Raw genomic sequence first — 12,386 nt, forward strand, 5'->3', positions numbered from 1 at the left:
GGTTGCCCTCTCTCTAGAGGCCTCTGCATGCCTATTACTGACAATTCTGCTGCCTCTGCATCTGGTTTTAGCCCTGCAGAAGTTGTTGGAAATTCAGTTGTACCTTATCACTCCAGCTTGGTGAAACTTCCCCTGCATTGTATTTATGATAGAGCCCACTTGTTCCTTATCCCACTGACCCAAAATCCAACAGGTCCCCCGGCAGCTGACCTTGAAACCACCTGCAAGGGGCAGGACATCAGAGTCGTGTAAATGAGTTCGCTCTTCAAGCTTGTTTTAAACTAGTCAACCCACAACACCCGAGGACACCACCCGTGAGCCTCAGCCCAGGCCCAGTCCACAAGTCCTCTGTCTTCCCCATGCTCCCCACCTGCTGGCTGCCTTCTCCAGACTTCTCATTAGCTCCTCTGTAATAAATTTCTGTGCATTTTGGTTTCGCCTCCTCATTGTGTCTCACCTGACACACACTTGAACCTGACTTTGCCCTCTTAGAGGGTGGCTATCCTGACATAGTTCACTCTCAAGGAAACCTCAAGACCAAACTAAAAAGAAAGCATAAAAGTAGAATCACAACCATATCCAAAGCATTTGGGGCTTTAGCAGTAATAGTACTGGAGAGTAACAATATGCCGGGTTAAGTGCTTTTTTTAACATTTATTCATCACTGCCAGATACTCCTGGCTCAATAGCCTAGGAAAGAAGATTCTCTGCTATCCGTGTTTGGCAGCAAGAGGATGAATAACTTGCCCAAGACTGCCAGCTAGGGAGTGGGGTGATGGGAATGGATCTGAGGGCTTCTAATCCTAGAATTCAAACTTAAATGTTTGTTTTTGTTGTTGTTGTTGTTGTTTTTTGTATTTATGAAGCACCAGGCACTGTGATTGACAATATAATGCAGTGATGAGCTGGAACCTTCATCATGGCTCATAGTCATTCACATTTACTCTGTGCTGGTCCCTGTTCTAACCACGTGAATCATTTCAGTAAGTCCCTAATTTCACGAAGAGGAAAAGACCAGGAGGGTGAAAAACGCCTGCTAAATGTCTTTCAGCCTCCTCCAGAGCCAGGACATAAACCAGCTCTTTCAGGGTCCTTTTGCCATATCACTCCCACACCCCTGATCATGGACACCCTCTACATGCCAAGACCTTTGGGTGCTGCAGACCCGAAGAGCGTCCCAGTGAATCTGGTGCATTAGTGGAAACGTGGCCCGCCCTCACGGCCTGGCCTCTTTGAGTACCTGCATCTGCTCAGAAACCACAGCGAATGGCTAGGCAAGCCCTGTCCTGCCTCTGGGCCTTGGTGTCCTCACTGGGATGGTGGATGGGGACAGCCAGGTGCAGACATACTAGAATTGCTTGACTGCATCTAGTCCCTTCCATGTCAGGGACTTGCTGGGTGACACTGCCGTCCCCACTGCAACCTTTGTCCCCTTTCTGTGAGGATTAGGACAGAATGCAGGTGTCAGTTCTCACTTGTAAATGCACAGCCAACTCCTCAGAGCCCACTCAGTTTTGCTTACTGGTGAGGATTAGGTAGAGGCCATCTGGGAAAGGGCCTTGAACATCGGGCTGGGCAGCTTGATGATCTGTGATTGGCCACAAAAGGTTTGAGCAGGGGAGGAAGATCCTTCTGTGGCCTTATCTAGAATGAGATGAACCTGGTGGAGAGGGGAAAGCCTAAGCTAGAAAGGACTGTGGGTATCTGGATGGGAATGGGGGAGAGGGGAAAGCCTAAGCTAGAATGGGTGGAGAGGGGAAAGCCTAAGCTAGAATGGACTGTGGGTATCTGGATGGGAATGGGGGAGAGAGAAGTGGAAGGCACAGATATGGGAACAAGTTGGCTGAGGGGACTGCAGCGGGGAGAGAGAAAAGTAACTGTGTCCCATTTTTTGTGTGTGCGCGCGCCCCCTCTCCACCCCTGCTTTCTACTGAGGTTGGCCTCAAACTTGAGATCCTCCTGCCTTGGCCTCCTGAGTTGCTGGGATTACAGGCATGCACCACCATGCCTAGCCTACTCTGTTCCTCTTAACCGTGTAACCAGTGTTGAGAGCATGCAGTGTTCATTCCTGACCTTTCCAACCAAATCCCAGATGGAGCCAGGATGCCATGCATTTGGGATAATGTCTGAGGGTCCACAGGGCCTGAAGATGTGGACTGGTCTGGAACACAGATCTGGGAGCATCTCAAGGTCTGGGATTTCCCTACCATGATCCCCCCCACACCCCCTCCTTTTCTGTATACAGAAAAGCCCATGTGAACCCCAAGTGGTTCTGGCAGAGGCCTCTCAGGAAGAGAGAGTTCTATTGCAAAGCAGTAGGAATTGGCACCCCCAAAATCCCCCAGGAAGAAACTGGACCCTCAATCTAGAACTCTTTCCTAGAGTTTAGGGGTAATCTGAGACTAGAATTATCTGCCAGCACTAGGGAGGAGATCACCTCCTTGCACCACAGTCCCACCTCTGCCATCTGCCTTGCACACAGTCTCCGGAGCCTTCTTGAGAGCTTCAAGAATCTTGAGGGTTTTCCCCCAGTGTGACCTCCAAGGCTGGTCCTGGCCCAGCCTTCCTCCTCAGCCCCACGTGAAAGGCAGAGCCTAGGAGAGGACTCGGCTTGCCAGGAACTGCTTCCCCAACATGGCAGGGGCTGCCGCCTTCCCTCCACCCCAGCCAGGCATCCCTGGGACTCTCCAAAGGGAGTCTAGTTCGCATTTCTGTTCCGCAGCCTATAGTAGAGGAGAGGTAAGTCCCCATAAGAGTCCTCCCAGTTGCAGACACACCAGACACACTGCCACACGCTTTTACATTCAGAGATGGGACCGCTATCTTTCTGCAAGAGGCTCAGGTCTGGGCATGGAGTTGGGCCCTTGCCTCTGCTTGCTTTTTGGGTGCTCATGGAGACCATCCACTGGCCCTCTCACTTTGGTCTTGCCCAAGCTCCATTCTGAGGAGAACCCCAAGGCCACATGGCCTCCCTCTCCCTGCCACCCCTGCCCAGGTCATACCTAGGCAGCTAGGCAGGCCTAGGATGCCTGCTGTCCCCAACCTCTGTTTGACCTGTTGCTAGGCACCGTTGTGTCAATCCCAGGCACCCATTGGCTGCCTCTCCAGAGTTGGATTTTGAGATACTGGGGTTTTCAGAAAGGGACATGGGATTGAACTAAGTCCAAGCCAAGGGCCGGAATGTACCTCAGTGATAGGCATGTGCTCTGAGTGTGCAAGCAGAGTTCAATCCCCAGCACTAAATAACTAAGTACCTTAGCAGGACCCAGCCACTTCTCAGCCACCCACAGCCATTGACAGTTGGCTTCTGTCCTGGAACCAGGCAGTGCAGTCCCACCACACAAATCCCCCTTGGCCACGTGGGGGCCAGGGAGACAGACACCACACCAAGGCACCCTGGGCCCACCATCAGAACCTTAACCCACCCCCCCACGCCTCCAGGGTCAAGTCCTGGGCCAGGGGTTCAGTATTTCCCTCTTAGACTGGGGCCAGCCTCCCTGCCTCCCTCCTGGCGGTCCACCACACCCCGCCCCCATCTAGACAGCAAGTGCTGGTCCCCCAGCGCCTCCCGCCCCAGCCCTCAGCAACTGCAGGTCTCATTTTCACCACATTGGCCTTGTTTGGTTGGTTGGCTGGTTTTGTTAAGACTTGGTCTGGGGGTGAGGCAGGGGTGGGGCTGCACTTTTATTTTTCTTCAGACACATCACGCTTCTTCCAGCTGTCAAGAATGTACTTGAGAAGGAGGCCGAGCTTCCTGCGGGCTGAGAGTGGGGCGTCCTCGCCATTTCCCTCCCCGGATCCCCGCTTTTCCACTCCACTGTCACCAGCTGCCTCCAAGCTGACCTCGGACTGGGGCTCGTCTTCCTCCAGGGCCTTGATGCGGACCCGCTGGGCATCCTCGGCCATCTCATTGAGGCAGCCCTGGAGCATGGTGTAGACAGTTCCAAAGCTGATGCCACCAGCCACCAGTGTCCCGAACACAGGGATGCCCTTCTCAAAGGCACGGGCCACCCGCATGGCGCCATCTGACGACTGAGAGTAGAGCCGCAGGACCGTCTCGGGTGAGACCTCGTTGGCCAGTGGGGAGCGGATGACGGAGCGCAGGTCCCCCGCCTGCTTACCCACCTGCTCGGCCAGCTTGGCCAGCGAGTCGTCGTCCAGGCCGAAGCTGCGGTGGTAGCCGCGCAGCGAGCGGATGAGCAGCGCGTCATCGTAGGCAGCAGCCAGTCCGGGGACCGGCAGGGCCTGGATGACCCCCGACACCAGGGCAGTCTTGAGCACTTGCTCCTGGAGCATGTCCTTCTTTTTCTGCAGAGCCTCCAGGGAGATATCGGGCAGCGACAGCAGGCCAGCGTGGCGCCGGTGGGCGGGCAGGTCGTGCTCCCAGGTGGACATGAGTATCGGGAAGTCATAGCGGGATGGCGAGAGGTTGGACACCAGGAAGATGCGGGGTTCGGCCACTCCAGCCGCCCGCAGCCGCTCGGCACAGTGCTCCCGGATCTCCTGCAGGACGGCAGCTTCGCTGAAGCCTGAGGGTCGCTGGGTGCGGGTGGCCGCCAGGTCTTCGTCCACCTTGGTGCGCACGAAGTAGAACTTCTTGCCCTGGCGCAGGATCTCCGCGGCCAGGCGGGTCTCCACGGCCCCGCAGCGGCGGGGGGAGACCAGCAGGAAGAAGTCATAGCGGCCAAAGTCCACCTGCTTCAGGTACTTGTCAGCCGGGCAGCCCGGAGAGCCGGCCCCTGGCAGGTCCCACAGGGTCACATCCGGAAACTGTGGGTGCGGGTAGGGCGAGGGTTGCATTGTGGTTTCCACGACACCCGTGAGAGCTGCGCCTGGGTCCTCGGCCCCCAGGCCGCGCAGGGCATTGATGAGGGACGACTTGCCGGCTCCCGATTCCCCCGTGACGCCCACCTCCAGCCGGGTGCTCTCCGAGGCGGCCAGCAGCTCTCGAAGGCGAGAGGCGGCCTGGGGAATGTCGCCAGACTCGAAGGCTGTGCGCAGGGCCTCCAGCTCCTCCTTGGCCATGAGAATGGTGGTCTCCTCCTCCCCGGGCGCTGAGGGCAACTTGGAAGTAGCCATGGTGACCAGTGGTTCAGAGTGCGCCAGGGGACAGGGGAGAATCACGTGATCCTCAGCGTCTGCAGAGGAGAAGGGACCTGGTCATACCTCGTGGGCTTTGGCAGGAGTCAGGGAGAGCGACACTGAGCATGGGAAGGGAGTCCTGGACCCCAAAGCTGCTTTCCTCAAGAACCCAGGGTGTCTTTTGGCATTAATGAGGGGGCTTTGGAGCCTCTGAGGCCCAGGTTCTCTGTCATTAACTTGCTGTGGGACCTGAGGCAAAATGAAGCACCTCTCTGTGCCTGTTTGCTTTTCTGGGTCATGGGCATGATATACCAAGCTGCCTCCTGAGGTGCTCAGGTTTAATCCCTGCTGACACTGGCTGGAATTCTTAATACCATTTGAACCAGGGGCCCTGCAGTTTTGTTTTGGTCTGGGCCTCACACATAACCCAGCCAAGCCTTCACCAGAAAGGGCTTAAGCCCAGATCCCGGCCCTGGCGTGGGCCCAGAGATCATCTGCAGTCCTGTCACAATTATTGGGAAGCAGCAGGAAATGACCTTGAATGGGACCCAGACCCAGAGCAGAGCCTCTGCTTGCTGAGTGAGGGGCAAGTTCCTTCCCTCGGTCTCACTCTCCTGGAATTGTTGAGAATTAAATGGACTATGACATTTAAGACAGTGCCCGCACACCACAGGTGCTCTGTCATTAGCATCGTCACGGCTGTTACCAGTCCTATGGCTAGCCTCGTGACTGACTCCAAGCAAGTCCCTGCCCTCCTGAGCCTCAGCCCCTGGGCCATGGAGGCTAATTCTGCACACCTCCCAGGGCTGGCGGGACAACTGAGCCTCCTTCCCCTAACCTGGGCCAAAGTGGAAGATATTCTTGGTTTGGCTCCTGGAAGAAGCCAGGCACAGGGAGTCCTTCTCACTCAATCCTAGCCTGGCCTCGGCTGGCCTTGCTCTGCTGCCCCCTGGCCTCCTGGGCCTCGTGTCCTCCCACCCTCTGGAGCCTTCACGATGGCCCCCTTCTTCCCACCTTGGTGCCTCCCTGGTCCTCCTTCCCATCCTCTCTACCTCCCGGCCCATCACCTCTAAAATAGATGGACTCTTCAGAGAGCCGCGGAGAGATGCTCACATCTGGGATAGTGTCCCCACCCCCCACAGGGAGAGGGGCTGAGGCTCAGACAAAACAGGTGACCTCTTCCCACCCAGAGGCACAGCCAGGACTCCAACCCAGACCCCAGGCCTCCTCTGCTCTACTAAAGAGCTGCTCTGTTAGGCCACATGCCATGGTCTCCCCCCTTGTCTCCTTGCCCTGCCCTCCGTTCCCCCATCTTGTGCCCCCCATTCCCGGCCCTGTCCTCTGCTGACCCCCCTCACCCCTACAGAAATGCACCCATATTACATTGTTCCTACCAGGTCCCATCCCCATAGCTGGTAGGTTCATTGCCCCCCACCGAGCTCTACCCGCCCCCTCCTGTGTCTTCTCCCTAACCCAACTCAAGGTGGGACCCACCTGGGGAGGGGATGGTGGGAGCCTGGGACCGGTCCTAGCAGGTCCTAGCAGCGAGAGGCAGACAAGTCTGTGGCTGTGGGGCTGAAATTAAAGCTGAAGGGGTTAAGATTGGGACCTCCCCAGCCCCTGCCTAGGGCAGGCCCACCCCCACAGGCCCAGCCCTGGAGACTGGAGAGCCCTGCCCTGGAGACTCACCTGCCTGCCCTGCAGGCGCTCCCTCCCTCTCCCCTCACACTCTCCCGCTGCTGGTGTGCTCTCCTCCCCTGTTACCCGAGCAGACCCAGTTGCTAGGACCCATTGTAATAGCAAGCAGCAGCCTATTGGTCTGCCAGGCCTGGTGCAATAATGTGACAGTGATGTCAGGGGGCGGGGCCCCAGGGGAGCAGAGACCCCACCCCCAGTTGCTCCTAGGGCCACCACCTGGTCACACTGGGCCCTCAGTCCCCTTGCAGGCCTTGGGCTCAGTCTTTGTAATACTGAGACTTTTTCAAAACCCTCTGAGGTCTGTCTCCATGATCCTCTTACAAAATCCCAAGTGCACAGTCCGGCTTCAGAGGGCCTGGACCTACTCACCACTTTACCCCTACGCAGGCCACCATGGGGTTCCCAAACTGGCCATTCCCTAGCCCCTCTCTACACCTGGGGTCATGATTCAACTTGGCCAGTGCAATTCCAATGGGGGACCTGTCTACTCAGTCCCTGCCAGCACCGCCGGCTGGCCCTGGCCAGGACTGAGGACCACGGTGGCTCAGCAGCAGCCACACCTGACTGCATGGGGCCTCAGACTCCCTGGGCTCTGGCCTTCCTTCCCTCTTCCCCTCCACCCCACCGCCCCATCCCCTCAGTCAGCCCCAGGCCAGGGGCCAGCCTTCCTCAGCCTCTCTCCCTTCCTCCTGTCCTCCTCTGCTTCCTTTTGATCTTTTAAAGTAGCATCAGCGTGACAAAAGAGGAAGATGGAAATAGACAAGAATGAGAAAAGAGGGAGAGACAAAAGCCCCTTAAGAAAAGCAGAGGGGCCGGTGCAGTGGCCATACCTGTAACCCCAGCTGCTCGGGAGGCTGAGGCAGGAGGCAGGAGAGTTCAGAGCCAGCCTCAGCAACTGAGCCAGGCCCTAAGCAGCTCAGTGAGACCCTGTCTCTAGATAAAACATAAAAAATGTTTGGGGACGTAGCATCCATGGCTTCAATCCCTGGTACCACAAAGAAAAGCAGGATGACAGGGTAGAGAATCCCCAAGAAAAACCAGAAGGAGAAGATGGGCAAGAGAACAAATGGGTATAGCTCAGTTGGTAGAGAGCTTGCCTCACATGCACAAGGCCCTGGGTTCAATCCCCAGGGAGAGAGAGAGAGAGAGAGAGAGAGAGAGAGAGAGAGAGAGAGAGAAACAACTGGGAACTAGAGGCACTGAGCTACAGAGAGAAGGAACGGATTCAGATCCAGGGCAGGAATCAAGAGGGAGGGCTGAGGGGCTGGGATTGTGGCGGCTCAGTGGTAGAGCATTCACCTGGCATGCATGAGGCCCTGGGTTCGAACCTCAGCACCACATAAATATAAAATAAAGATATGTGTCCACCTAAAACTAAAGAGGTGGGGCTGAGACACAGGGAGGGAGCCCAAAGCCCAGAGAGACAGTCACCTGAAACCAGCCCCCTGGGTACCCGGGCTCCAGCAGCGCCCTGGACCCTGTCCTCGCCCTGCAACCCCTGGCACCCCCTTTACCCTCCAGTGCTTTGACAGTTCTCTGCCTTGTCTCCTCCTGGCTTCCTCTCTGTCTGGGCCAGGCTCCAGGGGGGCTTTCCTCAGGGGCTGAGGAAAGTCCCTGGATGGACCATAGGCCCCCATTACTCCAAAGATTTTCCTGACCACCTGCAGGTCAATTTTGGAGAGAAATCTCTAGAAACAACTGAGGAGACTGAGGCCCCAAGAGGGAACAGCCAAGAGTTGGGACCCGGTAGCTGCAGCCACAGGAGGAGGGAGATGCAGAACCTCACATGACCCGCACTCACACAAATGCTCAAAGACCAAGAGATTAAAAAATATCCTCAGACATTTCCGGACACCAAACCCACAGAGCCACAGATCCAGGACTCCCTCCCTCAAACCACAGACATGCATGTCTGGCCAAGGGAAAGGAAAGACACAGTAAGACCCCCCCAAGACAGAACCATTAAGCCAACCACAGATACACAAGCCCTAAAACATGCATGTTCAAACACACACAGATTTGCAGATCTCGAGTGGCAATTACAGACATCCACGCACTGCACCCTGGGAGCCCACTGTGTCCTGTCATGAGCCTCCTCACTCTATTCCAGCTCTGAGCCAGGACCCCAGAGGGGTATCAAACCCAAGCACTGCCCTGGATGCTCCACTTCTGAGAACAGGGAGGTGATCACAGCTCAGCGTGACAGTGAACCAAGCCTGCCACAGGGCACCAGCACACATGAAGGCTGGCAGAAAGTCAGCACCCTCGCCTACTTGCCAAGCCTTCTCTCCCTGTTCACCCATCACCCATTGCACACCCCTCCAGACCCCTTCCAGGGCTGGATGCTGGGAAAGCAGCAATGATCAAGGCAGCCCTGGGATCCACCCCCACTGGGTTCAGAGTCTGGTGGGAGAGGGAGATCTGGTCCAGACCATGAGCTCACAGGACTGGGATGGGGGGCCCCAGTTGGGGTATGGGAGCACAAAGTAGGTGCCTGACCCAGCCTGGGGGGTCAGAGAGCCACTAATACTGAGATTTGAAGCCTGCACAGGAGTGTGTCACAGCCTCTAGGGAGTTGCCTACCCAAAGACCCCAAGCTGAGAGAAGGTTCATTCATCCAGTGATTTGCTCAGTCTTGACCCTAGGCCACACCCTGCCGATTCAGCTGTGTGACTCATGCGGACTCCTGCTCTCCTAAGAGGCCCAGGCTGGTGGGAGCAAGGGTGGAGAAGGCAAGCTGATGAGTCCGATGGTGCCCAGTGAATATTTGCAATAACGTGTGTCAAGGTTTGGAGGTGAGGTGTCCCCTGAAAGCTCGTGAGTGAGACAATGAGAGAAGGTTCAGGGGGAAATGGTTGGGTTGTGAGAGCCTTAACCCAATGAGTGAATTGATCCCCTGATGGGATTAAATGGGTGTTCACTGGAGGAGGTGGGGCATTGGGGGCGTGGCTCTGGGGTATACATTTGTATCTGGAGAGTGGAGTCTCTCTCTGCTTCCTAATCATCAAGTGAGCTGCTTCCCTCTGCCACGCTCTTCCACCATGATGCCTCACCTCGAGCCCCAAGGAATGGAGCCTGTTGCCTAAATAAATTTTTCTTCTTCTACAGTTGTTCTGTTCCAGTGCTTTAGTCACAGCAGGGAAAAAGCTGACTAAAACAACGTGGCACTGCTTTAAAGCACATCGGGGGAGTGATTCATTTCACTGGGAGTAGAATTCTTTTCTTCTGACTGTCATCCCCAGACAGACAACCCCAAGCTGGGGCTGGGGGCACAGCTCAGTGACAGAGCATGTGCTTAGCATGTGTGAGGCCCTGGGTTGGGTCCCCAGTGCTGCTAAACAAAACAGCCCAGGGGCCGAGACTGCTAAAAGCAGTAATTTTCTATATATGTTCCTTATTAAAAATGATGATGTTCGGGGTTGGGTGGGCAGATTTATAAACGTGTACAAATGAGAGTCACACATTCCCTTCTTCCACAGGCTTCACATATAACTAAATCCAAGGTGCCACTGCTTGTCAGACACCTTCTTTTTGGTCCCACTAACAAAGATATCACCAATAGAATGATGCCACGAAATTTCCTTACTGTTTAAATTTTTATTTTATAGTTACCGGAGAGCTCCTGGTAAACTTATTTAGGAAACACAGATCCTTAGCATACATCAGTTGGGTGTACATGTAACAGAACAACTGCGTCTCATTCTTTGGAGTCACTTTGCCTCTGAGTCATTGACTTCCACACTGCTCAGCCTCCTCACCTCAGAAGCCCAGATGATGCTACTCCATTGTCACATCCAGGCAGTGACAGCCACGTCACAATGGCTTCCTGGCTGACAGTAATGACAGCACCATCATCTGTTACACTTCCTGATTTCAGAATTGTTACGATTAAAAAAGAAAAGAAAAAAAGTGCATCTTAGAATCAACAAAAGGTGTTTCCTGAGTGTTCACTTTGTGTCCGGCCAGGGTGGGGACCCGGAGTGGCCATGCCCCACCAGGAGGAAGTCAAAGCAACGTACACTTGCCAAGGACCCGTTGGTTGATGTTCAGGACCCATTGATGATTGTGACAGCCCTGACCCTGTACCCACAGGACTCAGAGTCCAGGGGTTCCAGACAGTGACGTCGTGCCTGGTTAAGGTGGGAATGGAATTACCAGGTGTATGGGAGCCAGGGGGTTATCTGATCCTGTGTAGCAGGCCTGTGGGAGAAGGCCTGTGGGAGAAAATTCACCTGTCCAGCTTAGCCAGCCACCCATAGACTTGTGAGACAGAAGCCAGAAATGAAAGGGGGGACCCTTTTGCATTCAGTACTGTAGTATGGTCAGAGCTGGGTCAAAGACTGAGGCAGTGGCTTTGAATGCAAATTTTAAGGGGATGCCAAGATTAAGATTTTTGGTTTTTTGGTACTGGAGATTTAACCCAGGAGACTTTGACCATTAACCATTGAACTACATCCCTAGCTCTTTTATTTATTTTTTAATTTTTTGAGGCAGGGTCTTGTTAAACTACTTAGGGTCTCACTAAGTTAACTGAGATCCTCCTGCCTCAGCCTCCCAAGTTGCTGGGATTATAGGTATGCACCACTACACCCTGCAAGATAAATTATTTTTTATTTTTTGGTTCTAGATGGACACAATACCTTTATTTATTTATTTATTTATTTATTTTTAAAAGAGAGAATTTTAAAATATTTTTCAGTTTTCGGTGGACACAACATCTTTATTTTATTTTATGTGGTGCTGAGGATCAAACCCAGCGCCCTGCACAAGTCAGGTGAGCGCGTTACCGCTTGAGCCACATCCCCAGCCCAATATTTAATTTTTATGTGGTGCTGAGGATCAAATCAGTGCCTTATACATTCCAAGCAAGAGCTTTACCACTGAGCCACAACCCCAGCCTGAGACAAATTATTTCTCATGTAATCTTCTTTTTTTTTTTAATTTTAATATTTATTTTTTAGTTCTCGGCAGACACAACATCTTTGTTTTGCATGTGATGCTGAGGATCAAACTCAGGCCGCACGCATGCCAGGCAATCGCGCTACTGCTTGAGCCACATCCCCAGCCCTCTCATGTAATCTTCTAACAAATCAAAATTATTCATGATGTTTTCCTGAATAAAATGTCAAAAATTTTAATAGAGATCTAAGCCATGTCCATGTCAAAAGCAAAAGGAAATGTGTACATGCCAATTCTGGGAACAAACTCATGGATAAGTTTTAATTCTTATAATTCATTATAATTATTTTCTTTAATCATGAAAAATTTATTAAAGGGACTGGGGCTGCAGCTAAGTGGTACAGCATTTGCCTAGCATGTGTGAGGCACTGGGTTCAATTCTCAACACCACATATAAATATATAAATTAAATAAAAGTTCAACAACTAAAAATATCTTTTAAAAAATTTATTAGTTACAAATGTGTGAAATAAAAGATTTCACACATAGTGTTTGTGAACAGGTATAAGTTACGAATCTGCTAGTGTTGAATGTTAAGCAAAATAATAAAACTATTGAAATGTTAGTGACTCCCCACCCCCAGTGTTGGGGATTGAACCCATGAGTGCTCTATCACTGAGATGCATTATTTTTTATTTGTTTGAGTC

The 12,386-nt window shown here is 53.3% G+C and overlaps 1 protein-coding gene across 1 annotated transcript; it reads right to left on the minus strand.

Annotated features, from left to right (window-relative positions):
- Window positions 1-3,684: 3,684 nt before the first annotated feature.
- On the minus strand, window positions 3,685-5,079 carry Irgc (immunity related GTPase cinema). The gene has a single exon (XM_076839215.2). The coding sequence runs from the start codon at window positions 5,077-5,079 to the stop codon at window positions 3,685-3,687; it is 1,395 nt and encodes a 464-aa protein (XP_076695330.1).
- Between the last annotated feature and the right edge of the window lie 7,307 nt (window positions 5,080-12,386).

The sequence above is a fragment of the Callospermophilus lateralis genome, chromosome 18, assembly GCF_048772815.1.
Source record: "Callospermophilus lateralis isolate mCalLat2 chromosome 18, mCalLat2.hap1, whole genome shotgun sequence".
Lineage (NCBI taxonomy): Eukaryota > Metazoa > Chordata > Mammalia > Rodentia > Sciuridae > Callospermophilus > Callospermophilus lateralis.